At 46.6% G+C, this 27,581-nt stretch overlaps 1 protein-coding gene across 1 annotated transcript in view; it reads left to right on the top strand.

The window, feature by feature from the left end:
- ANKRD55 (ankyrin repeat domain 55) overlaps window positions 1–13,308 on the top strand; it is a 105,266-nt gene extending 91,958 nt beyond the window's left edge. The window contains exons 10-11 of the mRNA XM_069745893.1: window positions 9,692–9,793; window positions 12,771–13,308. Of these exons, the coding sequence (XP_069601994.1) occupies window positions 9,692–9,793; window positions 12,771–13,033 (365 nt within the window). The 3' untranslated portion in view covers window positions 13,034–13,308. The remainder of the gene's footprint in view (window positions 1–9,691; window positions 9,794–12,770) is intronic.
- Window positions 13,309–27,581: the final 14,273 nt, after the last annotated feature.

Here is a 27,581-nt window from a genome sequence, read left to right as displayed (position 1 = left end):
TGATAAGTACAGAAGTGGTGCATATGTTTCTATTATACTTTTCCTCTCATTGTTCCACTCCTGGTTTTGGCTACAAATACTGATGTAAAATACTGACCAAATACTGCTAGTGTGACGGCAGCCTAAGCCCCAGAGTCATCCAGGGTGATGGGTCGATGATGCCGGGCTCAGAAGTGAAGACTGGCATCCAAAGAAGACTACTTCTCATTGCCCTTAGGTCTCCATACAGAAGCACAGAGTCCATGTGCCTCCATATTACACATCTGTAGGAACTGTTTCCTGTCACATGACACTATATTGGGCTGTTTTTCTCCCCTAAATGCAATTCTTCTTTAAACATGTGAACATACAGCATCCAATAAATATGCTAGCATTTTCTTGTCTGTTGGCACAAATAAAGTGTATTTGGTTGCTTCACACTGTTATAGGGTCATGGAGAACCTGTGGTTGGTTCACACTGCTATGGGGCATCAGTGGTTGACTCACAATGTTATGGGCATCAGTGGTTGACTCGCAATGTTATGGGGCACCTGTGGTTGGCTCGCACTGTTATGGGGCATCTGTGGTTGACTCACAATGTTATGGAGCACCTATGGTTGGCTCACAATGTTTTGGTGCCTTTGTGCAGTTGTATGGGACATCTGTGATTGGGTCACACTATAATGGGGCACCTCTGGTTATCTTGCACTGTTATGGGGCACCTGCGGTTGGCTTGCACTGTTATGGGGCATCTATGGTTGGCTTGCACTGTTATAGGGCATCTGTGGTTGGCTTGCACTGTTATAAGGCACTTGTGATTGGCTTGCACTGTTATGGGGCATCTATGGTTGGCTCACACTGTTAAGGGGCATCTGTAATTGGCTCACACTATTATGGGGCATCAGTGGTTGGCTCACACTGTTATGGGGCATCAGTGGTTCACTCGCACTGTTATGGGGCATCAGTAGTTGACTCACAATGTTATGGGCATCAGTGGTTGACCCACAATTTTATGGGATACCTGTGGTTGACTCAAAATGTTATGGGGCACCTGTGGTTGGCTCGCACTGTTATGGGGCATCTGTGGTTGACTCACAATGTTATGGAGCACCTATGGTTGGCTCACATTGTTTTGGTGCCTTTGTGCACTTGTTTGGGGCATCTGTGATTGGGTCACACTGTAATGGGGCACCTCTGGTTGGCTTACACTGTTATGAGGCACCTGTGGTTGGCTCACACTGTTATGGGGCATCTGTGGTTGGCTTGCACTGTTATGGAGCATCTGTGGTTGGCTTGCACTGTTATGGAGCATCTGTGGTGGGCCTGCACTGTTATGGGGCATCTGTGGTTGGCTTGCACTGTTTTGGGGCATCAGTGGTTGACTCACAATGTTATGGAGCACCTATGGTTGGCTTACATTGTTTTGGTGCCTTTGTGCAGTTTTATGGGGCATCTGTGATTGGGTCACCCTGTGTTTGCCTTGCACTGTTATGGGGCACCTGTAGTTGGCTTGCACTGTTATGGGGCATCTGTGGTTTCCTAGCACTGTTTTGAGGCACCTGTGGTTGGTTCGCACTGTTATGGGGCACCTGTGGTTGGCTTGCACTGTTATGGGACACCTGTGGTTGGCTCGCACTGTTTTGTGGCATCTGTGTTTGGCTCACACTGTTATAGGGCACCTGTGGTTGGCTCGCACTGTTATGGGGCATCTGCGGTTGGCTCGCACTGTTATGGGGCACCTGCAATTGGCCCGCACTGTAATAGGGCACCTGCGGTTGGCTAGCACTGTTATGGGGCACCTGTGGTTGGTTCGCACTGTTATGGGGCACCTGTGGTTGGTTCGCACTGTTATGGGGCATCTGTGGTTGGCCCGCACTGTTATGGGGCACCTGCGGTTGGCCCGCACTGTTATGGGGCACCTGCGGTTGGCTCGCACTGTTATGGGGCACCTGTGGTTGGTTCGCACTGTTATGGGGCACCTGTGGTTGGCTCTCACTGTTATGGTGCACCTGTGGTTGGCTTGCACTGTTATGGGGCATCTGTGGTTTCCTAGCACTGTTTTGAGGCACCTGTGGTTGGTTCGCACTGTTATGGGGCATCTGCGGTTGGCTCGCACTGTTATGGGGCACCTGCAGTTGGCTAGCACTGTTATGGGGCACCTGTGGTTGGTTCGCACTGTTATGGGGCACCTGCAGTTGGCTAGCACTGTTATGGGGCACCTGCGGTTGGCTAGCACTGTTATGGGGCACCTGTGGTTGGTTCGCACTGTTATGGGGCACCTGCGGTTGGCTAGCACTGTTATGGGGCACCTGTGGTTAGCTCGCACTGTTATGGGATGGGGCACCTGCGGTTGGCTCGCACTGTTATGGGGCACCTGTGGTTGGCTCTCACTGTTATGGGGCACCTGTGGTTGGCTCGCACTGTTATGGGGCACCTGTGGTTGGCTCGCACTGTTATGGGGCACCTGCGGTTGGCTCGAACTGTTATGGGGCACCTGTGGTTGGCTCGCACTGTTATGGGGCACCTGCGGTTGGCTCGCACTGTTATGGGGCACCTGCAGTTAGCTTGCACTGTTATGGGGCACCTGTGGTTGGCTCACACTGTTATGGGGCACCTGTGGCTGCCTTGCACTGTTATGAGGCACCTGTGGTTGGCCTGCACTGTTAAGGGGCATCTGTGGTTGGTTCGCACTGTTTTGAGGCACCTATAGTTGGCTAGCACTGTTATGGGGCACCTGTGGTTGGCTTGCACTGTTACGGGGCATCTGTGGTTGGCTTGCATTGTTTTGAGGCACCTGTGATTGGCTTGCACTGTTATGGGGCATCTGTGGTTGGCTCACAGTTATGGGGCACCTTTGGTTGGCTTGCACTCTTATGGGGCATCTGTGGTTGGTTTGCACTATTATGGGTCATATGTGGTTGGCTTGCACTGCTATGGGGAATCTGTGGTTGGCTTGCACTGTTATGGGGCATCTCTGTGTTTGGTTTCCACTGTTATGGGGCATCAGTGGTTGGCTCACACTGTTATGGGGTACCTGTGGTTGGCTTGCACTGTCATGGGGCACCTGTGGTTGGCATGCATTGCTTTGAGGCACCTGTGATTGGCTTGCATTGTTGTGGGGCATCTGTGGTTGGCTTGCACGGTTTTGGGGCATCAGTGGTTGACTCACAATGTTATGGAGCACCTATGGTTGGCTCACATTGTTTTGGTGCCTTTGTGCACTTGTATGGGGCATCTGTGATTGGGTCAAACTGTAATGGGGCACCTGTGTTTAGCTTGCACTGTTATGGGGCACCTGTGGTTGGCTTGCACTGTTATGGGGCATCTGTGGTTGGCTTGCACTGTTATGGGGCACTTGTGGTTGGCTCGCACTGTTATGGGGCATCTGTGGTTGGCTTACACTGTTATGGGGCATCAATGGTTGGCTTGCACTGTTATGGAGCACCTGTGGTTGGCTCGCACTGTTATGGCACACCTGTGGTTGGCTAGCACTATTATGGCACACCTGTGGTTGGCTAGCAGTGTTATGGGGCATCTGTGGTTGTCTTGCACTGTTATGGGACACCTGTGGTTGGTTAGCACTGTTATGGGGCACTTGTGGTTGGCTTGCACTGTTATGAAGCATCTGTGGTTGCCTAGCACTGTTTTGAGGCACCTGTGGTTGGTTTGCACTGTTATGGGGCACCTGTGGTTGGCTCGCACTGCTATGGGACACCTGTGGTTGGCTCGTACTGTTTTGTGGCATCTGTGTTTGGCTCGCACTGTTATGGGGCACCTGTGGTTGACTCGCACTGTTATGGGGCATCTCTGGTTTGCTCGCACTGTTATGGGGCACCTGCAGTTGGCTCGCACTGTTATGGGGCATCTACAGTTGGCTCGCACTGTTATGGAGCACCTGCGGTTGGCTAGCACTGTTATGGGGCACCTGTGGTTAGCTCGCACTGTTTTGGGGCATCTGTGGTTGGCTCTCACTGTTATGGGGCACCTGTGGTTGGCTTGCACTGTCATGGGGCACCTGTGGTTGGCTTGCATTGCTTTGAGGCACCTGTGATTGGCTTGCACTGTTATGGGGCATCTGTGGTGTGCTCACACTGTTATTGGGCACCTATGGTTGGCTTGCACTGTCATGGGGCACCTGTGGTTGGCTTGCATTGTTTTGGGGCACCTGTGATTGCCTTGCACTGTTATGGGGCACCTGTGGTTGGCTTGTATTGTTTTGAGGTACCTGTGATTGGCTTGCACTATTATGGAGCACCTATAGTTGGCTCACATTCTTTTGGTGCCTTTGTTCACTTGTATGGGGCATCTGTGATTGGATCACACTGTAGTGGGGCACCCCTGGTTGGCTTGCACTGTTATGGGGCACCTGTGGTTGACTTGCACTGTTATGGGGCACCTGTGGTTGGCTTGCACTGTTTGGGGCATGTGTGGTTAGCTCGCACTGTTTTGGGGCACCTGTGGTTGACTTGCACTGTTATTGGGCATCTTTGGTTGACTCGCACTGTTATGGGGCACCTGTGGCTGGCTTGCACTGTTATGGGGCACCTGTGGATGGCTTGCACTGTTATGGGGCACCTGTGGTTGGCATACACTGTTATAAGGCACCTGTGGTTGGCGCACACTCTTATGGGGCACCTGTGGTTGGCTCACACTCTTATGGGGCACCTGTGGTTGGCCTGCACTGTTATGCGGCATCCGTGGTTGGCTTGCACTGTTTTGGAGCATCTGTGGTTGTCTCGCACTGTTATGGGGCACTTGTGGTTGGCTTGCACTGTTATGGAGCATCTGTGGTTCGATAGCACTGTTTTGAGGCACCTGTGGTTGGCTCGCACTGTCATGGGGCACCTGTGGTTGGCTCACACTGTTATGGGGCATCTGTGGCTGGCTCACACTCTTATTGGGCATCTGTGGTTGGCTCACGCTCTTATGGGGCATCTGTAGTTAGCTTGCACTGTTTTGGTGCATCTGTCGTTGGCTTCCACTGTTATGGGGCATCTGTAGTTGGCTCGCACTGTTATGGGGCATCTGTGGTTGGCTCACACTGTTTTGGGGCATCTGTGGTTGGCTCGCACTGTTATGGGGCATCTGTGGTTGGCTTGCACTGTTATGAGGCACCTGTGGTTTGCCTGCACTGTTATGAGGCACCTGTGGTTGGCCTGCACTGTTATGGGGCATCTGTGGTTGGCTCGCACTGTTTTGGGGCATCTGTGGTTGGCTCGCACTGTTATGGGGCATCTGTGGTTGGCTCGCACTGTTATGGGGCATCTGTGGTTGACTCGCACTGTTTTGGTGCATTGTGGTTGGCTTCCACTGTTATGGGGCATCTGTGGTTGGCTCACACTCTTATGGGGCATCTGTGGTTGGCTCACACTGTTATGGGGCATCTGTGGTTGGCTCACACTGTTATGGGGCATCTGTGGTTGGCTCACACTGTTATGGGGCATCTGTGGTTGACTCACAATGTTATGGGGCATCTGTGGTTGGCTCACACTGATATGGGGCATCTGTGGTTGGCTCACACTGTTATGCGGCATTTGTGGTTGGCTCACACTCTTATGGGGCATCTGTGGTTGGCTCGCACTGTTTTGTTGCATCTGTGGTTGGCTTCCACTGTTATGGGGCATCTGTGGTTGGCTCACACTGTTATGGGGCATCTGTGGTTGGCTCACACTGTTATGGGGCATCTGTGGTTGGCTCACACTGTTATGGGGCATCTGTGGTTGGCTCACACTGTTATGGGGCATCTGTGGTTGACTCACAATGTTATGGGGCATCTGTGGTTGGCTCACACTGATATGGGGCATCTGTGGTTGGCTCGCACTGTTATGGGGCATCTGTGGTTGACTCACAATGTTATGGGGCACCTGTGGTTGGCTCACACTGATATGGGGCATCTGTGGTTGGCTTGCACTGTTATGGGGCATCTGTGGTTGGCTCACACTGATATGGGACATCTGTGGTTGGCTCACACTGATATGGGGCATCTGTGGTTGGCTCACACTGTTATGGGGCATCTGTGGTTGGTTTGCACTGTTATGGGGCATCTGTGGTTGGCTTGCACTGTTATGGGGCATCTGTGGTTGGCTCACACTGATATGGGGCATCTGTGGTTGGCTTGCACTGTTATGGGGCATCTGTGGTTGGCTCGCACTGTTATGGGGCATCTGTGGTTGGCTCACACTGATATGGGGCATCTGTGGTTGGCTCACACTGTTATGGGGCATCTGTGGTTGGTTTGCACTGTTATGGGGCATCTGTGGTTGGCTTGCACTGTTATGGGGCATCTGTGGTTGGCTCACACTGATATGGGGCATCTGTGGTTGGCTCGCACTGTTATGGGGCATCTGTGGTTGGCTTGCACTGTTATGGGGCACCTGTGGTTGGCTCGCACTGTTATGGGGCATCTGTGGTTGGCTCGCACTGTTATGAGGCATCTCTGGTTGTCTCGCACTGTTATGGGGCATCTGTGGTTGTCTCGCACTGTTATGGGGCATCTGTGGTTGGTTTGCACTGTTATGGGGCATCTGTAGTTGGCTTGCACTGTTATGGGGCATCTGTAGTTGGCTCACACTGATATGGGGCATCTGTGGTTGGCTCGCACTGTTATGGGGCATATGTGGTTGGCTTGCACTGTTATGGGGCACCTGTGGTTGGCTCGCACTGTTATGGGGCATCTGTGGTTGGCTCGCACGGTTATGAGGCATCTGTGGTTGGCTCGCACTGTTATGGGGCATCTGTGGTTGGATCGCACTGTTATGGGGCATCTGTGGTTGGTTTGCACTGTTATGGGGCATCTGTAGTTGGCTCACACTGATATGGGGCATCTGTGGTTGGCTCGCACTGTTATGGGGCACCTGTGGTTGGCTCTCACTGTTATGGTGCACCTGTGGTTGGCTTGCACTGTTATGGGGCATCTGTGGTTTCCTAGCACTGTTTTGAGGCACCTGTGGTTGGTTCGCACTGTTATGGGGCATCTGTAGTTGGCTTGCACTGTTATGGGACATCTGTAGTTGGCTGGCACTGTTATGGGGCATCTGTGGTTGGCTTGCACTGTTATGAGGCATCTGTGGTTGGCTTGCACTGTTATGAGGCATCTGTGGTTGGCTTGCACTGTTATGGGGCATCTGTAGTTGGCTCACACTGATATGGGGCATCTGTGGTTGGCTCGCACTGTTATGGGGCATCTGTGGTTGGCTTGCACTGTTATGGGGCACCTGTGGTTGGCTCGCACTGTTATGGGGCATCTGTGGTTGGCTCGCACGGTTATGAGGCATCTGTGGTTGGCTCGCACTGTTATGGGGCATCTGTGGTTGGATCGCACTGTTATGGGGCATCTGTGGTTGGTTTGCACTGTTATGGGGCATCTGTAGTTGGCTTGCACTGTTATGGGGCATCTGTAGTTGTCTCACACTGATATGGGGCATCTGTGGTTGGCTCGCACTGTTATGGGGCATCTGTGGTTGGCTTGCACTGTTATGGGGCACCTGTGGTTGGCTCGCACTGTTATGGGGCACCTGTGGTTGGTTCGCACTGTTATGGGGCATCTGTAGTTGGCTTGCACTGTTATGGGACATCTGTAGTTGGCTGGCACTGTTATGGGGCATCTGTGGTTGGCTTGCACTGTTATGAGGCACCTGTGGTTGGCTCACAGTGTTTGGGGAACTTTTGGCTTATGACGAGTACCCACTCTTGTAGCCACACTAAGACTAGCCATATGATCCCTATATTTTTTTGCGAGGAGCATCCTCTCCTGTAGTTCACAGTCTTGATATGAACGGACCCTATGTAATGCTTTATTTCCCCTGAGGGGGCGCTGCTGTTAAACTTCTGCATCCTCCAAGGTACCAGCTGTTGGGGCATTCAGGGTTTGTATGGCATCTGCCCTAAGATAAAAGCTCAATTTTTATAACAAACATCTTTTATTCCCATTTCTCTTAGTAACCTCTTATTTGACTGATGGTTCATAGACTTCTAAGGGAAAATCTTAAGCTTTTTCTTTGTTAATTAAGGGGGATTTTTCTTATTCTGTATTATTTTGTGTTCTGGGGTGGGGCGTGCTGCTCTGCGTATGTCCATACCACATGGGTACTTGTGCTCGAAGAGCATCTCCAGCATTACCATTTGGTCATATGATGTCAGACTGGACCCCTAGAGGACACTGCAGTAGACCCACCCAGCCACAACAGGACCCCCAAATTGTTTCCTTCCATCCAAGTGCAAAAAAAATGAGGTGCATCAAAAAACTGAACATTGATGTGACACATGACAAGCCGTCTGTGATGAAAAGAAAGTCCCGACTGTTTCCTACCACTTATTAAAGGTGTTTTCTGACCCTTTTTTTTGGTTTTTACCTTCCCTTCCTTGGGATTTTAGCTTCAATACCGCCATTTTGGATGTTTACATGCTCTTTTTTTCTGTGTTTTTTTTTCATAACCAACGCATGATGCTTTGCACGCCTGTACTTTTCTCCGCCTGCGACCTCCAAGCAGTCAAACTATATACAAAAACAAAATTAGTTCCCAAAAATTTCTTTAGAGGATATGGACCTTCTTACCTTAATGTATGTGAAGTGTTAGGTAAAACCTTTTTTTGCAGTAGGATTTCACCAAATACTTTGTTTGGATGGTTTAATTCTGCATCCTCTATGAACCACTGTACATAGCAGACTGCGGATCCATCTGTGAGCTCGTTATCGCTCCTCTCCTGAACCATCTGCTACATCAATTTATGACCACGTGAAGATGGTTATGGCTTCCGTAATTTTCATGCACAGACTGAAAATGTATTTATCTATCGTGACTCCATTTTCACATTTGCACAAAAGTCCTAAAAGTAGACAAAAATATTAAACTTTGTAATTTTTTTTAAATGAGGAAAATGATCCAATATCCCATGTCTGTGAGTGACAAAAGCATGTGAACCTTTAAACTTAGAAGATAATTTGAAGGTAATTTGGTGTTTTCAATCAATGGGGTAACAATCGGGTGTGAGTGGGTGACCTGTTTTATTTAAATTACAAGGATCTATCAAAGTCTGATCTTCACAATGTTTGTGGAAGTGTAGCATATCATGGCACGAACAAAGGAGATTTCTCAAGACTTCAGAAGGATGGTTGTTGATGCTCATCAGGCGGTAAAAGGTTGCAAAACCTATCTCTAAAGAGTTTGGATTCCACAAATCCACAGTCAGACAGATTTTGTACAAATGGTCGATATTTAAGATGATTATTATCCTCCCCAAGAGCAGTCGACCAACATAGATCACTCCAAGAGCTAGTCAGATAAAATATGGTGATGATATAAAGGAACCCAAGGTAACCACTAAGCAACTAAAGGCCTCTCTCACATTAGCTAATGGTTATGTTTCTGGGTTAAATGAGGAGAGTTATGTTTGGACAAAGAAAAGAGCAAAGGGTCACATCCTTTTGTCACTCAGTGATCCAATATCATGTCTTTTAAAAAATGATTTAAAAAATGAAGTCTAATATTTTAATTAAACTTATGGAAAAAATGTTGGAAATTCTGAAGGGTTCACAAACTTTCAAGCAGCACTGTGTGCATACCTCTCTATATTCCCCTCTCCACGTTGCAGTTTCGGTGCCTATGTACTCACTCCCACCGCACGTTGTTCCTGCCGTCTGTTTTCGCTTCTCCCGTATTTGCTTTCCTGGTTAATATTTGATACCTCTGTAAACGCTTGTTCTCATTTTTAGGTTTTGATACAACACATCTCTCCCAAGAAAAGCCGAGACTGAAAGAATCCCGTCTGTCCCGGAATAACTTGGCCCCTCTACCGGATCACTGTGTTAAGAAAAGTAAGAGGAGATACGATAAATATCTGATATCTGAGACGGGAACAAAGTGGAAAGTACGGCTACGTGCACAGGGTCCGCGCCAAAAACACAGCTCAAAAATTGCTCAAAAATTGCTTGAAAGGCTCTTCCCTATTCATTCCTTTTGGTTTTTGAGCTTTTTTCTGCTTTTAGGTTTTAAAAATAAGCCTGGTGGGGGAAAAAGAAAGTACACAACACTAGTGCTGCTGGAATCCAATCCAAATAGGAACTGTCCAACGAAAAGGCTGGAAAAAGAAAAAACTCTCCAAAAATGCTAGAAAAACTTTTCAAAACTGTTTCAGGAAACTAAAAAGCTTCTCCAAAAACTCCCCAAAAAGGAACGCGTCTCCTGAAGTGGTTTCCAAGAAAACTTGTCATTTTTTGACTCCCTCAAAAAAAGAAAGTCCATGTGCATGTATCCTCAGGGCATTGTGCACACTGATGCCCAGATTCATCAATGTTGTTTCTCCGCTTTTTCTGGGGTAATTTGCTTTTTTTAATGGCTTAATCTCATTTAGTGACTCATGCATTTTATTCTCTCTACGTTTTGTGCCCCTTTTTAAGACTTTTTTCTTTTTTTTTTTAATCTTTCCTTGAGTATTTTGCTTATCCAGACATTTTAGACCGATACATAAAATGTGACTTACTAAATTAACCGTTTGGGTTTGGGTTTTTTAACAATTTTGGTAAAGACAAAAATAAGGAAAATTTTAGATTTTTGCATTGAATCCTTGAACCATGATTTTGAAAAATTTTGCACAAATAATGTCAGCGAGTACCACAAAACCACCCCAAAAAAGTGACTTCAATAAATCACAAATGATAAATTTGCGCCTGGAGTCTTTTTTGCTGAGTTTTTGGAGCTGAAACTAGGCAGAAACCCCAAGTTTTCAGATTTGGAGGAGGATTTGGAGAACTTCTGTACGGAGTCGTTTTGCGGAGTTTTCAGAACAGGAACTGAGAATAAACTTTTTTGTTTTTTTGCGAAGGATTTGGAAAGTTTCTACTCCAAAAACTCCTCAACAATCTTTATGTGCAGTCTTATTCAGCTCTCAGCTTTCCACACTAATATTTCATCTTGTCTGAACGCTATTTTAATACCTAATTAAGAACACAATTTTCCCCTATTTAATTTCTTAATATATTTTGCAATGTCAAAGGATATAGACACCATTGGGGACATGTTTTTTTTCTTACTCAAATGCCTGTATTTTGGACTTAAGATCATTTTTGCAATCAGGTATCTTTCGAAATGTTTCACTTATTGGCTTTTAGTTTCCTTGCATATTACTGGCTGCAGAATGAGTCAACTGAAAATCTGCCAGCGAGCTTGTAACTGTGGCGTGTGTCATTTTCTGTACTCCTCTGTTCTCGTTTATGAGCACAGACCATATAAAAGTTGAGCTGAACGGATCTGACCATAAATCAGCTGAGAAGAGCTCAGGAAAAAAGACAGATAAAAGAGCTACAAACTGCCTGACTGTTTCTCAGTTTACTCATTAAAACAAAACAAAAGTTGTAATGAAATCTAATTGCAAAAAAATATATATATTTTTAGCCCAAAAATGCATGCGTTTAGGTAAAGTTTAAAGTTTGCATGCAGTTAAGTAAAGTTTTTTTTTTTGCATCTCCCAAAACATAAGTAAAGGTTTGTTTTTTTTTGCATCTCCCAAAACATAATGCAATAATATATCGAATGCCTGAGACTGGTATCAATAAAAACCGCCGCTCAGAACGCAAAAATAAAGCCCTCACCCAGCTCCATAGACGGACAGATAAAAAAGTTATAGCTCTTGGAAAAAAGAGGAAAAATTAAGTAAAAATGAAAAAGAGGAGTAATGACCCCATATCAGATTTCGGTAACTCTGACCCGACACAGATAAAAATAAAAATAATAATAATGATAATAATAAATAATTTCCCTTAATTGGAGAAACACAAGATCAGCACGTTATCAGTTGGAAATCTAGAACAAATATTTGTAATATTTCGGGACTTTCTCTTCCAAGGGTAAAGCAAACACAACGAAGGAGATTCTCAAGGTCAAAGAAAATATAGCGGAGGGGAGAACAAAAAAATATTTCACGACTGCCGGGCTCAGGAAATCCTGTCACATGGCGTAACATATCAGTAGACACAGAATGGAAGCAAAAGCAAAACATCTTTTTTTTTCTCCACTTTTTTCAAAGTTTAACGTTGCAACCAGTAAGGAAATTGGGCATCAAGACGACAATAATTGCCCCGGAATTGGGAAATTATTTAGGTTGCAAAAGCAATATGGAGTTAATGGGTGGAGGGGCATTTAACTGTAAGAAATTCTGTTACGCACCATCTGGTGCACCGTTCTGGGCTGAGGAACTAATTTGCTCTGCGCATGCGCCAGTCCCGATATGAAGATGTTCCCTCCTGCCGGTTTCGTTGCTGAATGACTGCACAAACCATTGCCCTGCAAGCTACTGTTCGTCCGGACTGACGCATGCGCGGTATGCGTGCCCTGTATTGCGCGGAGGAATCAATTCTGTTCTGGCCCAATATAAACTTGTTCCCTTCTGTTGGTACAGTAACTCTGGTGTGAGTTGAAACACTACAGAAACTGGGAACTCGGTAGTCATTACAGGCGCATGTGCAACACCAAATCCATTCTTCTTTCCGTAACTGAGCAAACACCTTGAGCATACGCCTGTCATTGCTCTATAGAGCAGCATATGGATGAAAAAGAATATATATCCCCCACATCACGAAAAATACGGTCTGGTTTAGCACTGCTAGCCCACGACATTTGCATAATATGGATACGCCCAGATGACATGGTGTGGATGGGTTTTTTTTCTTCTTTCTGTACTAATTTTAGCCACTAACGGTTATAAATTTAGAATGATATTTGCAAAAATTTTGAAGGGGCGACAAATTCGACTTCAAAAAACTTTATTGACTTTTCTCTATTCTTTTTTTTTTCCAGTTCAGCTGCCAACTGGTCCAGTCTGTCAGGGTGTGAAGAAGTCAATGTCTTTGCCTTCAAATTCATTAAGAACCGGAAATAGTTTATCTCCGTTAATCTTTACAAAAACCCAGAGTCACTCCTTGTATTCTTTCCTACCCGTCCTGAGACGAGAGCCCCTGAGGACGACGCGCGTTCTCCCGGCCATCCCAAGTCAGAGGGCAGGACAGAGCACAACAGAAGGCCTTATGTCCTCCCCGAAAAAGTCTGATACCAACGACTAGCCCCTCTGGCCTCCCCCGTCTGTGCGTTTCATGTCTGTTCCCCTATCAGATTTGTGAGAAATGCATCGTGTGAATCATTTGTAACTCGGGTGAATATGGACACAAGCTCGTTTTTTTGCTATTTTTTTAAGAGATTATTTTATAGATTGTCCTTTTGTGATCTTCCACGACAAATTGTTTGAAGGATTTACAAGAAAACGTTATATTCCGTACGTTGCTGTTTTTTTTAATCCTAAATATTTGCTTTAAAAGTGTTAAATAAAAATGAAATATGCAAAGAAGATCATTCTGGTTTGCGGAGACACGGGGGTTCAGCAGGTGCCATGGTCCACTAGTCGAAACTACATGAACCAGGGATGATTTCACCGAACGCCCAATCTCTTTTTACATTGAGCATAACACTACTCAGACAACAGAGGATGAGGATAAAACAATGCTTTATTGAACCTCAAAACAGACAATAACACATAGATCAGTTCAGGCAAAATACCCAAGATGGCGCAAATTACAGTCTCACACTTCCGCCAATTCACCGGGATTAGAGCAGCTGTTAAGGTACCGTCACACTTAGCGACGCTGCAGCGATACCGACAACGATCCGGATCGCTGCAGCGTCGCTGTTTGGTCGCTGGAGAGCTGTCACACAGACCGCTCTCCAGCGACCAATGATGCCGGTAACCAGGATAAACATCGGGTAACTAAGCGCAGGGCCGCGCTTAGTAATCCGATGTTTACCCTGGTTACCATCCTAAAAGTAAAAAAAAACAAACACTACACACTTACCTACAGCCGTCTGTCCTCCAGCGCTGTGCTCTGCACTTCTCCTGTACTGTCTGTGTGAGCACAGCGGCCGGAAAGCAGAGCGGTGACGTCACCGCTCTGCTTTCCGGCTGACCGACGCTCACAGCCAGAGCAGGAGGAGTGCAGAGCACAGCACTGGAGGACAGACGGCTGTAGGTAAGTATGTAGTGTTTGTTTTTTTTACTTTTAGGATGGTAACCAGGGTAAACATCGGGTTACTAAGCGCGGCCCTGCGCTTAGTTACCCGATGTTTACCCTGGTTACCAGTGAAGACATCGCTGAATCGGTGTCACACACGCCGATTCAGCGATGTCTACGGGGAGTCCAGCGACCAAATAAAGTTCTGGACTTTCTTCCCCGACCAGCGACAGCACAGCAGGGGCCTGATCGCTGCTGCGTGTCACACTGGACGATATCGCTAGCGAGGACACTGCAACGTCAGGGATCGCTAGCGATATCGTCTAGTGTGACGGTACCTTTACTTCAGAGGTTCCAGGGTCGACTACCCCACCTGTGGCAAGCACAAAGAGGGAATAACGATCTATATTTAGCTTCATTTGCGGTGAGGCGCCCTCTGCTGGCTGTTCATAGATCGTGGGAAATTACCTAGAAAGCTCCCTGGCTATTTTTAGCCTCATTCCCTGGGGTTTTGCAGCGAGGAGCAGCCTGCATTAGCACAGCTCCTTGCTGCAAAATGTTTTAACCCCTTCAGAAGGATTTACATCGTTGGACGTTACAGATCTGCGGAGGGTATGTATATTGTTGGTTTATTATGTTTTTTTACTCACAGAACGAGGGTCTTCAGTGACTGGATTGGGCGTTGAATAAAATACTGCAACAACCATTGTTTTTATTTCATTAAAATAATTTAAAAAAATGTGTTTGTGTTTTATTTAACCCTTTACTAGTATTGGATTAATAATGGATAGGTGTCATAATTGACGCCTCTCCATTATTAATTAGGCTTAATGTCACCTTACAATAGCAAGGTGGCATTAACCCTTCATTACCCCATATCCCACCGCTACACGGGAATGGGAAGAGAGTGGCCAAGTGCCAGAATAGGCGCATCTTCCAGATGTGCCTTTTCTGGGGTGGCTGGGGGCAGATATTTTTAGCCAGGGGGGGGCCAATAACCGTGGACCCTCTCCAGGCTATTAATATCTGCCCTCAGTCACTGACTTTACTACTCTGGCGGAGAAAATTGCGCGGGAGCCCACGCCAATTTTTTCCGCCATTTAACCCTTTATTTTAAGAGCTAGAACGGCCAAATTTTGCAGATACACACTACTGACATTAGTAGTGTGGAATCTGCAAAAAAAATGGAGAGAAGACCTGGTTTACTGTATGTAAACCATGTCTCAAATCATGTCGGGTTTTAGGAAGGAGAAGGAAAAAGCCGGTAATTGAATTACCGGCTTTCAAGCTGTCTAGCGCTGGAATAAATATTAATATATATATATATATGTGTCTCACTGACATATATATATATATATATACCTATTCTATGTGTACACATTTATTCTACCTATTCTACTGTAAGCTGTCAGTGTGATTTTACTGTACACCGCACTGAATTACCGGCTTTTCTCTCTAATATATGTGTCTACTGACATATATATATATATATATATATATATATATAGACAGTATATATATATTTTCTTTTCTTTTTGGGACACATGGATCACTTCTATAGCGGTATGTTGGTTTTGCTAGCCTGCGAGAAAACCACGCAGTACGGATGCCATACGGATTACATACGGAGGATGCCATGCGCAAAAAACGCTGACACACCCTGCCTACGGAGGAGCTACGGACCACTTTTTTCGGGACTTTTCAGCGTATTACGGCCGTAATATACGGACCGTATTGTTTTACGCTGTGTGTGACGCCGGCCTAATAATTAAAAAAAATGCCCCTCTACATGAAAATAAAACTTTTGTAGAAAATAAAAAGTCGCGAATAACTGTCTGGATTTCGGCACATTGCTCATATATGTCATCAGATTCTGATCGATGGGGTCCGGCTACCAGGATCTCCGTGGATCAAGAGTTCATAGTCGTAGTTTAGTTCTGCCACCCCGTCCTTGCTGCAGAGCACCATTCAAGGTCCACTTTGGGGAAGTCGCAGCAATCGGACCCTCATTGGTCAGAAAATTAAGACAAATCCTAGTGATGAGATCGTAGATGTGTGCAGCTTTATGAACTTGGAAACCAATCTCGTGAACACAGATGTTTGTGCCGATTCTAAATTTAGTAGGGAATTGAGTAAAACTGAGTAAAAATTTTGAGAAATCTCAAAAAGTAGCAAGCAATGAATTGGGTTGAAACATCTGAACAAGAAAAATCATGGTTGAAAGAAAAGAAAAAGGCACAGCCAAGAAATGTTAACTTAAAAGATGCTCAAATGAAATCATAAATAAAGTGCAAATAAAAAGTCACTGTTAAAACCCTTTTTAGGCTATGTTCACACGTTCCTGATTTCCCTGCTGTTTTTTCTGCACTAAAAACTGCAGCTCTTGGCAGAAAACGCAGGTGCGTTTTTTGATGCGGTTTTTAGTGCGTTTTTTTATGCAGTTTTCTCTGCAGATTGTGTGTTTGCTAGGAAGTTTTTTTCCTAGGAAGTAAGGGTTAAAATGGCTGAAAATACCCTAACCCTACCCCTACCCCTAACTGTAGTGGGGGAAAAAAAATAAATTCTTTATTTTATTATTGTTACTACCTATGGGGGTGATAAAGGGGGGGGGGGTCATTTACTTTTTTTTTTATTTTGATCACTGTGAGGTTATCACAGTGATCAAAATATGCCTGGAACGAATCTGCCGGCCAGCAGATTCGGCGGGCGCACTGCGCATGCGCCCGCCATTTTGGAAGATGGCGGCGCCCAGGGAGAAGACAGACGGACGGACACCGGGAGGCCCGGTAAGTATAAGGGGGGAGATGAGGGCACGGGGGGGCGTCGGAGCACGGGGGGTGGCATCGGAGCATGGGGGGGGTGGGATTGGAGCACGGGGGGACAGCCACACTCCGCCCACGCACTTCCTGCTGCAGCGGTTTCTGCATCACAAACCGCAGAAAACCCGCAGATATTTTTTTCATCTGCGGGTTTTACTGCGGGTTTGACCTCACAATGGAGGTCTATGGGTGCAGAACCGCTGCAGTTCCGCACAAAGAAGTGACATGGTCCTTCTTTTTTACCGCAGCAATTCAGCGCGGCTTTTTTAGTGAATTTCCGCAATGTGGGCACAGCGGTTCCTGTTTTCCATAGGGTAACATTGTACTGTACCCTGCATGGAAAACAGCTGCGGACCCGCAGCGGCAAAATCGCGGCGGTTCCGCAGTAAAAAACGCATTGTGTGAACATGGCCTTACTCTACAGAAAAGAGCAAAGACAACAACGAATCGGGGCCAATGTATATGATGGTTCAGCCTATGTACCTACAGTGCCTTCAAAAAGTATTCATAACCCACGCACTGAAGAAAAGCCTCCCCACAGCATAATGCTGCCACCACCATGTGTGACGGTGGGGAGGGTGTTTTCAGGGCGATGTGCAGTGTCAGTTTTACGCAAGACAGTGTTTTGCATTTAGTCCAAAAATTTCTCATCTGAACACAGCCCCTTCTTCCAAATGCTGGCTGTGTCCCTTCCATGGCTTTTTGCAAAAAATCAGGACTTTTTATGGCTTGCTTTAAAAAATGTATTTCTTTGTGGCACTCGTCCTTAAAGGCCAGATTTGTGGAGCATAAGACCAATAGTCATCCTGTGGAAAAATTCTCCTCCCTGAGCTGTGGATCTCTACAGTTGCTCCACAGTGACCATGGCCCTTTTGGCTGCTTCTCTAATTAGTGCTCTCCTTTCTTGGGATGTCAGGTTAGGTGGACGGCCATATTTTGGTAGGTTTGCAGTTGTGGCATACTCCTTCCATTTTTCGATGATGGATTGAACAGTGCTCCGTGAGATGTCCAGAGCTTGGGCTATTTTTTTTTATAACCAAACCCTGCTTTACTCTTCTCCACAACTTTATCCCTGACCTGTCTGGTGGGCTCCTCGGTTTTCATGATGCTGGTAGATCTTTAATATTCTCAAACCTCTGAGGCCTTCACAGAACAGCTGTACTTATATTGAGAAGAAATTACACCAAGGTGGACTCAATGTACTTATAATGTGGCTTCTGGAGGTGATTGGTCACTCAGAATTTTATTTAGGAGTATGAATACAAATGCACAGCACAATTTTCAGACACATATATTTAGAAAGCCATGCATCATTTCCTTTACACGTGACAAATACTTGCTACTTTGTGTTGGTATCACATAAAATCCCAATAAAATATATTTGAGTTTTTGGGTGTAATGTGGAAAATTTCATGGGGAATGAATACTTTTTCAAGGCACTGTAAGTGAAGATTAGAGCAGCCGCATGGGATGACAATCCATACCAGTGGCGTCTGGGGTCATCCTGTGTGACCCTGAGGTTGATGCGGTGCCCATATATTGCTGACAGCTCAGGATGATTTCCTGACATTGCTCTTTTCTGAATTTTATGTTGTTTTTACACCATCTGCTTTCCCAGTGGCTACAATTCCAGGCACTGGAAGCAAAAGGAGGGGGGTGGTGATTTCTGGAAAATCCCTCTTAAGAAATATCCATCTTATGATCAGTACAATTCTCATCGCATTCATACGTAACCATTTCTCACAGATTCAATATCATGGAGGATTGTGATTTCAGCATATTTTGTTTCAATTGCAACAAATCTGAAAAATGTATTAAAAAAACAAAATTAGATCCCATACGTGCGATGTACCCAATTATTAAACTCCACAGTGATGTGTACACCGTGTATACCTTATTATATAACTTTATACTGTGAAATCTACTATCGCTACTTTAACTATGCGCCACCAGATTTGGGTGATGCCCCTTGGCACCACTTGTATGGGGTCCCCCAGAGGATGAAGGCAGGGTATCCCCCAAATTTCCCCAGAAGTGAACTGGCCACTGGCAGGCACAATATGGAGCACACACTCTGGAATACACTTTTGTTTGAGAACATTAGGGATCAAACTGCATAATGAAAACCAAGGAACCCACCAGACAGGTCAGGGATAAAGTTGTGGAGAAGAGGAAAGCAGGATTAGGTTATAAAAAAAAAGTAGCCCAAGCTCTGAACATCTCACAGAGCACTGTTCAATCCATCATCCAAAAATGGAAGGAGTATGGCACAACTGTAAACCTACCAAGATGTGGACGTCCATCTAACCTGACATCCCAAGCAAGGTCAGCACTTATTAGAGAAGCAGCCAAGAGGCCAATGATCACTGGGGGAGCTGCAGCGATCCACAGCTCAGGGGGGAGAATCTGTCAACGGGACAACTATTAGTCGTATACTCCACAAATTTCACCTCTATGGGAGAGTGTCAAAAACAAGAAAGCCATGAGAAGTCCCGTCTTTAGTTTGCAAATATCCATGTAGGGGACATAGCGATCATGTGGGAAAAGGAGATCTGTTCAGATGAGACCAAAGGAGAACTTTTTGAGCTAAATGCAAAATGCTATGTGACCAAAAACTAATACTGTACATCACCGTGAAAACACCATTCCCACCATCAGACATGGTGGTGGCAGCATCATGCTGTGGGGAGGCTTTTCTTCAGCAGGGGCAGGGAAGCATGTCAGAGGTGATGGCAAGATGGATGGTGATAAATTTAAGACAATCCTGGAGGAAAACCTGCTAGAGGATGTTAAAGACTTGAGACTGGGGCATAGGTTCGCCTTCCAGGAGAACAACATCCCTAATCGTCCTGCCAGATGTACCATTGAGGGTTTATATCAGAGCATATTCATGTGCATGAGTCACAGTCCAATCCAAATCCCAGAGAATCGGCGACGTGAAAATTGCTGATCACAGACGTCTTCATCCAGTCTCACCGAGAGAGAGCAATGTGCAAAGCTGGTAGAAAGAGAGCCCCCCAAAAATACAGCAGTAGTTGCACAGTAAGGTGGTCCTACAAAATACTGACACAGTGGGCTGAATACAAATGCACTTCACAATGGTCAGATTTATATTTTTAAAATACTTGTTACTTTTTATCACGTAAAATCCCAATAAAATGTACTTACGTTTGTGAGTAAAATATTAAAAAATCAATATGGAAAAGTTCCCGGGGTATGAAGACTTTTTCAAGACTTTGCACACATTTACATCTCGGTTATGTGCTACTTCCTCTGCTCCTCGTCTCTTCCTGGATACAGCGTCATTGATCTTAAATTCTGTAGTTTATAAACTTTTCAGACTTTCTTGTGTTTACTTTGTGCAGATAGCTTCCTTTAAATGATCATCACTCGCACCCCATAAAAGTCACATTACCGACTTAGTGACCCCAAACTCTCCACAGGGACTGCAGCTTGCCGGAAAACCCCTCGGACGACATTCATGTATTTGATCCTTGTGAAAGTTTAGATGTTTTATTTCTTGGCTCGGCTCTCGGGAATGATCCCAATTTCCTGCGCAGTTTGTGGAAAGGAGCGCTGCTCTGGAGGTACAAACAGTGAAAGGGGTGAAGGGATAGTTCTCAGAATGGGATCAGAAAGTAGCGACATTCATGGACATTTGCTATCATAGCTGGTGTTATTCCTCACCAGGTGAGAGTGGCCACCAAACTGCCTCACCCCCGCGGCTACCCTGCTCCAGAAGCGACAACTCGTCAGTGAAGTTCTCCAGGAAGTCTGGACTTTCTATTGGAGCAGGGCGCTCCGCGGGGGTGGGGCAGTTCGGTGGCCGCTCCCTTCTCATCCTCTAGTGATTAGCAGAACTTGTCCGCTCTCCATAAGGTAAAAGTGTCTGTTACTCCCGGCACATAAATAGAGCTCAGGTTCTCCTGTAGGATTGGGTGGGTTGGTGAACTGATCATGGAGGCTGTGCCCCAACATCTCTGCCATCTCCAGAGGTCTCGGTCTCCCCCCCCACGCAACATATTTTTTTTCCTCCTGAGAATTTAGATAAGTTCAATCTGTGGCCAATACACGGCATGAGCACAGGACACAGGGGCATGAGCGCAGAACGCGGGAGCATGAGAGCAGGACACGGGAACATGAGCGTAAGACGCGAAAGCATGAGAGCAGGATGCGGGAGCATGAGCGGAGGATGCAGAGGCATGAGCGGAGGATGCAGGGGCATGAGCGCAGGACACGAGGGCATGAGCGGAGGATGCAGGGGCATGAGCGCAGGACGTGGGAGCATGAACGCAGGACACGGGGGCATGAGCGGAGGATGTGGGGACATGAGCGCAGGACATGAGGGCATGAGCGGAGGACGCTGGGGCATGAGCGCAGGATACAGAGGCATGAGCGCAGGACATGGGGGGGATGAGCGCAGGACGCGGGGGCAAGAGCGCAGAATACAGAGGCGTGAACACAGGACAAGGGGGAATGAGCACAGGAGCCAGATGCATGGGCATGAGCGGGGGCATGCAGGGGCATGAGCGGAGGGCGCTGGGGCATAAGCGTAGGACACAGGAGCATGAGCGCAGGACGCGGGGGCATGAGCGGAGGATGCGGGGGCATGAGCGGAGGATGCGGGGGCATGAGCGGAGGACACAAGGGCATGAGCGCAGGATACAGAGGCATGAGCGGAGGACGCTGGGATCATGAGTGCAGGATACAAAGGCATGAGGGCAGGACAAGGGGGAATGAGAGCAGGATCCGGGAGCATGAGCTCAGGATGTGGGGGTATGATCTCTGGACAAGGGGGAATGAGCGCAGGACCCGGGAGCATGAGCGCAGGACGAGGCAGCATGAGCGTAGGACGCAGGGGCATGAGCGGAGGACGCTGGGGCATTTCTGCCTCTTACCCAACTCAGCTCACTAGGTTGTCACCTTCCGAGGGGTGCGGAGCTGAGAGTAAAATAAAGGCTGTGATCTGATTGGTCGATATGGGCAAGATAGAAAGTTCTAAGAAATGAGCCCCAATGTACTGAGGGCCTGATTCATCATTTGTGCAGTTTTTTAAGTCACTTTTTTGACTTGAAGTTTTCGCTGACGTTTTTGCACCAAATTAACCAATATGTTGATTCATGATTTTTGCACAAAGCGAAAAATTATTTATTTCTTTTTCTTACTCTTTTTTTTTTATACTTTTTAGAGCAAAAAGTCACACGTTTTGCAAAAACTGGTGTATGTAAAGTCACTGCGGGGAGGACTGGAGCAGAGTTGCAACAAATTTTGTGACTTTTCTAAAAACAAGTTGCATTTCATGAATTGCTTGAAGACATCTGAAGAGTTGCATTGACGTAAAAATCTGAAACTAAAAAACCCCACAAAAGACGACTGGAAAAAAAGGCGCAAATCTTTGATGAATTTGTTACAAATCAAAAAGTCACTACAATAATTTGGAGGAAATCAGCTCAAAACTGGAGGAAAAGCAATGATGAATCTGTCCTGAGGGTGTCACTGTTTTCTCTTACCTGGTGGATCCTCAAAGCTCTGAGTCCAGATGAGCAGATCTAGAGCAACACGGACCCGTGGCGCTGACGCAGCAGAACAAATTATTGGAGGGAAGTGGTGTCACATATGTAACTGGCTGTAGAGGAGATGCCAAGCTGATGTAGCAGAGCTGGAACAGCGATTACTGATATAGTAGTTTTGTACCAGTGGAGACTGATGAATCACAGCTGGAACTGTATTGACCAATGTAGCAGAGCTTGGACTGCAATAATGACCGATGTGGCAGAGCTGGAACTGAAGTGACTGATGTAGCAGAGGTGGTGCCATTGATACTGATATAGCTCAGGGGAAACAGCAGAAGGTGTTATAGCAGTCCTGGAACAATGATTATTAGAATACCTGAGTTGTTTCAGTGATGGTTGATGAAGCAGAGCTGGAGGCGGCATTGTAGTGGAATTGGAAAAATTTCACAGTGCCAGCTGAAAGAAAACAGATCTGCTCCATTAACCATCACTGAATCCATTGATACATTTGGGGCAGTAAGGATTTGGACCCACCGGTCACCTGTGAACCATGGATACGTTTGGGAAAGCCAAGACTGGGACCCACCGGTCACCTGGCTCCATAGACATGTTTGGAGAAGCCAGGTTGTGACCCTCCGGTCAACTGGCCTTGCACCTCAATGGACTGTCATCTTCCTAAGCTTGTTGTTATCTCCTCTCTGTGCGTGCCACAGGTGAGGTAGTCAGCCTTGGAAGCTCTGAAGTCACAACTGCTCTTATTCCGGTGAGTCAGTGGAAGGGTGAGACTCTAATCTGCACCATCTTGGGTACTTTTCTGGGACTGCTCTACATGTTATATGATGGTTTTGTGGTATTGCCTCACTGTTTTACCCTCACCCTGTGTTGTCTGAGTAGTAATACGCCCACGAGGAAAGGAAAGCGGGAATTTGGTGGGATGATCCCTGAGGCATGCGGTCTCATGCCAGCAGACTGACCCCTCTGTCTGCACATGGCCGCTCCCTTCTCATCCTCTACTGATTAGCAGAATTTGTCTGCTCTCCATAAGGTAAAAGTGTCTGTTACTACCGGCACCTAAATAGAACTCAGGTTCTGCTGTAGGATTGGTTGGGTTGATGAACTGTTCATGAGGGCTGTGCCCCCAAATCTCTGCCACCTGGACCTTCCTCCCACCCAACATATTTTTTTCCTTCTGAGGAGTTAGATGAGTTCAATCTGCGGCCAATAAAAGGCATGAGGACAGGACACGAGAGCAGGATGCGGGGACATGAGCGCAGGCGAATGAGCTCAGGATACAGGGGCATGAGCGCAGAACCCGAGAGCATGAGCGCAGGACATGGGGGCATAAGTGCAAGATGCGGGGACATGAGCGCAGGCGAATGAGCACAGGACGCGGGAGCATGAGCTCAGGATACAGGGGCATGAGCGCAGAACCCGAGAGCATGAGCGCAGGACACGGGGGCATAAGTGCAAGATGCGGGGACATGAGCGCAGGCGAATGAGCTCAGGATACAGGGGCATGAGCGCAGAACCCGAGAGCATGAGCGCAGGACATGAGGGCATAAGTGCAAGATACGGGGACATGATAGCAGAAGGCAGGAGCATGAGCAAAGGACGTGGAGGCATGAACGCAGGATGCGGGGACATAAGGGAAAGACGCGGAGGCATGAGTGCAGGACTCGGGAGCATGAGCGCAGGATGCAAGAGCATGAGCACAGGAAAAGGGGGCATGAGCACAGGATGTGGGGGCATGAGCACAGGACAAGGGGGGCATGAGCACAGGATGTGGGGGCATCAGCACAGGACGAGGGGGGCATGAGCGGAAGACGCAGGGCCATGAGCACACGACCCGGGAGCATGGGCGGAAGACACGGGGGTATGAGTGGAGGGTGCGGGGGCATGAGTAGAAGACGCAGGGACATGGGCACAGGACCCGGGAGCATGGGCGGAGGACACGGGGGTATGAGTGGAGGGTGCGGGGGCATGAGCGGAAGACGCAGGGCCATGAGCACACGACCCGGGAGCATGGGCGGAGGACACGGGGGTATGAGTGGAGGGTGCGGGGGCATGAGCGGAAGACGCAGGGCTATGAGCACACGACCCGGGAGCATGGGCGGAGGACACGGGGGTATGAGTGGAGGGTGCGGGGGCATGAGCAGAAGACGCAGGGACATGGGCACAGGACCCGGGAGCATGGGCGGAGGACACGGGGGTATGAGTGGAGGGTGCGGGGGCATGAGCGGAAGACGCAGGGCTATGAGCACACGACCCGGGAGCATGGGCGGAGGACACGGGGGTATGAGTGGAGGGTGCGGGGGCATGAGCAGAAGACGCAGGGACATGGGCACAGGACCCGGGAGCATGGGCGGAGGACACGGGGGTATGAGTGGAGGGTGCGGGGGCATGAGCGGAAGACGCAGGGCTATGAGCACACGACCCGGGAGCATGGGCGGAGGACACGGGGGTATGAGTGGAGGGTGCGGGGGCATGAGCAGAAGACGCAGGGCTATGAGCACACGACCCGGGAGCATGGGCGGAGGACACGGGGGTATGAGTGGAGGGTGCGGGGGCATGAGCAGAAGACGCAGGGCTATGAGCACACGACCCGGGAGCATGGGCGGAGGACACGGGGGTATGAGTGGAGGGTGCGGGGGCATGAGCAGAAGACGCAGGGACATGAGCGTAGGACGCGGAGGCATTAGCACATCTCACCTTCCTCAGCTCACTAGGCTGGTATCTGCCTAACTGCGGAGCTGAGAGTAAAATAAAGGCTGTGATCTGATTGGTTGATATGGGCAAGATAGAAAGTTCTAAGAAATGAGCCCCAATGTACTGAGGGCTTGATTCATCATTTGTGCAGTTTTTTTAAGTCACTTTTTTGACTTGTGGTTTTCGCTGACATTTTTGAGCCAAATTAACCAATATGTTGTATGTGATTCGTGAATTTTGCCCAAAGAGAAAAAATATATATATTTTTTTTTACTACTCATTTTTCGATTGTTTTTAGAGCAATAAGTCGCACATTTTGCAAAAACTGGTGTATGTGAAATCACTGTCGGAGAACTGGAGCAGAGCTGCAACTAATTTTGTGATTTTTTTTTTTTAAAGTTGCATTTCATGAACCGGTTGAAAACATCTGGAAGAGTTGCATTGACGTAAAAGTCAGAGACTGAACCCCCCACCCACAAAAGACGACTGGAAAAAAAGGCGCAAATCTTTGATGAATTTGTTATAAATCAAAAAAATCACTACAATTGGGGCGCGTAGTGCACACGGACATTAACCCCTAAAGGTATCCTGTATGTGTATATTGTTTTTCACTGACCTTGTTTTTGGCAGAGCAGTGGCTCCGATATCTATACTGACTGTGGGATTTATGGTATTTATACTTGACCGCTGTGAACACCTTCTCTTTGCTGTGGCACTTGTGCACTTTATTCATTGATACACTATTCATTATCTGCTTATATGCTAATGTTTGATGCACTTTTGCAAATTTTAAATAATATATTGTTATATATTTTAATATCACATTGGATGTTTTTCATTGTTCCTTGTTCACCTATTATTTATTCTACGTTTTTTAGCATCAGGTCTCCCTTTAACCCTCCGTCACATACAACTGATCTGACAGGCGCTTCTCTTTTACTTTCATTTCTCCTTCCTCACCAGATTGTGAGGAAACCCCCTCCCTCCAGGTAGTCTCCTGTCTCTTGAAGGTCTGTGAAACCTGATATCACAGTTGGATTTCAGAGCTTCAGGGGAGAGGATATAGCTGCACAGATCTCTCAGGCTCATTGTATGTGAATACGTCACATTCAGTAAGGTTGGTATTTTATGTTTTTATTCATCACAATAGTTTATTTAGCTTGTTTTATGAATGTATAGCACAAAATGTGAGGATATTTCATAGAAATAAGGGAGATTTTATAAAAGAAAGTGTGCTGCTCAGGCATATACAGTAGTTCCCTAACATATTCCTTCTCTTGCTTCAGATTATCTGCTGAAATGGAGAGGAAAATGTACAATTTATCCAAACAACTTGATGTTGAGGAAGTAACAAACATGCTGTTAGATGATAGAGACCTCACACTGAATGAGGATTTAGGAGAGGAAAGTGAGATTGATTCTCATGATGAGGTGGAAGAATGTGTCCTGGATTCTGAAACAGAGCAAGATGGTGACAGTGGTGAGGATGAAGAAGTTGGATCATATTATATTGGAAAAGATAAAAATACTAAATGGAACAAGAAGCCATTCCAGAAAAAACGTAGGGAACCTTTAAACATTATTACTCACCTTCCTGCAGTAATAGGAACTGCACGTAATGCAAAAACTGCAGTTGAATGCTGGAACAGTATATTTACAGATGACATTCTGGACTCTATTGTCACATATACCAACCAATATATAGACATTATAAAGGACAAGTACATCTGCAACAGAACCATCAAGCCCACAGATGAAATAGAACTGTGTGCTTTTTTTGGATTACTGTACCTTGCAGGAGCTTATAGGGCAAATAGACAAAGTTTGGAGGAACTTTGGGGTAAAGATGGGGATGGAGTTGAAAAATTTAGCCTTGTTATGTCCATAAACAGATTCAAGATTCTAATTCGTTGCCTTCGGTTTGACGACAGAACTACCCGAACCGAACGCAAAACACATGACCGACTTGCTCCAATTCGTGATATATTTCAAAGATTTGTTGTAAACTGTAAACAAAGTTATTACCCTGGAGAGAATCTCACTATTGACGAAATGCTCCCTGGTTTTCGTGGTAGATGTGCCTTTCGTCAATATATTCCATCAAAGCCAAACAAATATGGAATAAAAATTTATGCCCTTGTTGATGCCAGTAAGACCTACACTTACAACCTGGAAGTTTATGCAGGAAAACAACCAGAAGGTCCTTACTGTGTGAGCAACAAACCCATTGATGTTGTAAAAAGACTGGCTGAACCCTTATTTGGATCGGGTCGCAATATTACAGCTGACAATTGGTTTACAAGTTGTGATCTGATTGATTATCTGAAAATTCAGAAGCTGTCATATGTGGGAACTGTAAGAAAAAACAAAAGGGAATTGCCGCCACAGTTTGTAAGTGTGAAAGAGAGACAACAGTACAGCAGTATGTTTGCATTCCATAATGGAAAGGCTTTAGTTTCCTATGTACCACATGCCAAAAAAATCGTACTTCTTCTATCAACACTTCATGATGATGCTGCCATCGATCCTGGGACTGGGGCAGAAAAAAACCGGAGATAATTACATTTTACA

This window comes from Ranitomeya imitator, chromosome 1, assembly GCF_032444005.1.
Source record: "Ranitomeya imitator isolate aRanImi1 chromosome 1, aRanImi1.pri, whole genome shotgun sequence".
Classification (NCBI taxonomy): domain Eukaryota; kingdom Metazoa; phylum Chordata; class Amphibia; order Anura; family Dendrobatidae; genus Ranitomeya; species Ranitomeya imitator.
Note: the sequence above shows the minus strand (reverse complement) of the source record. Positions and strands in the feature narration are given on the sequence as shown.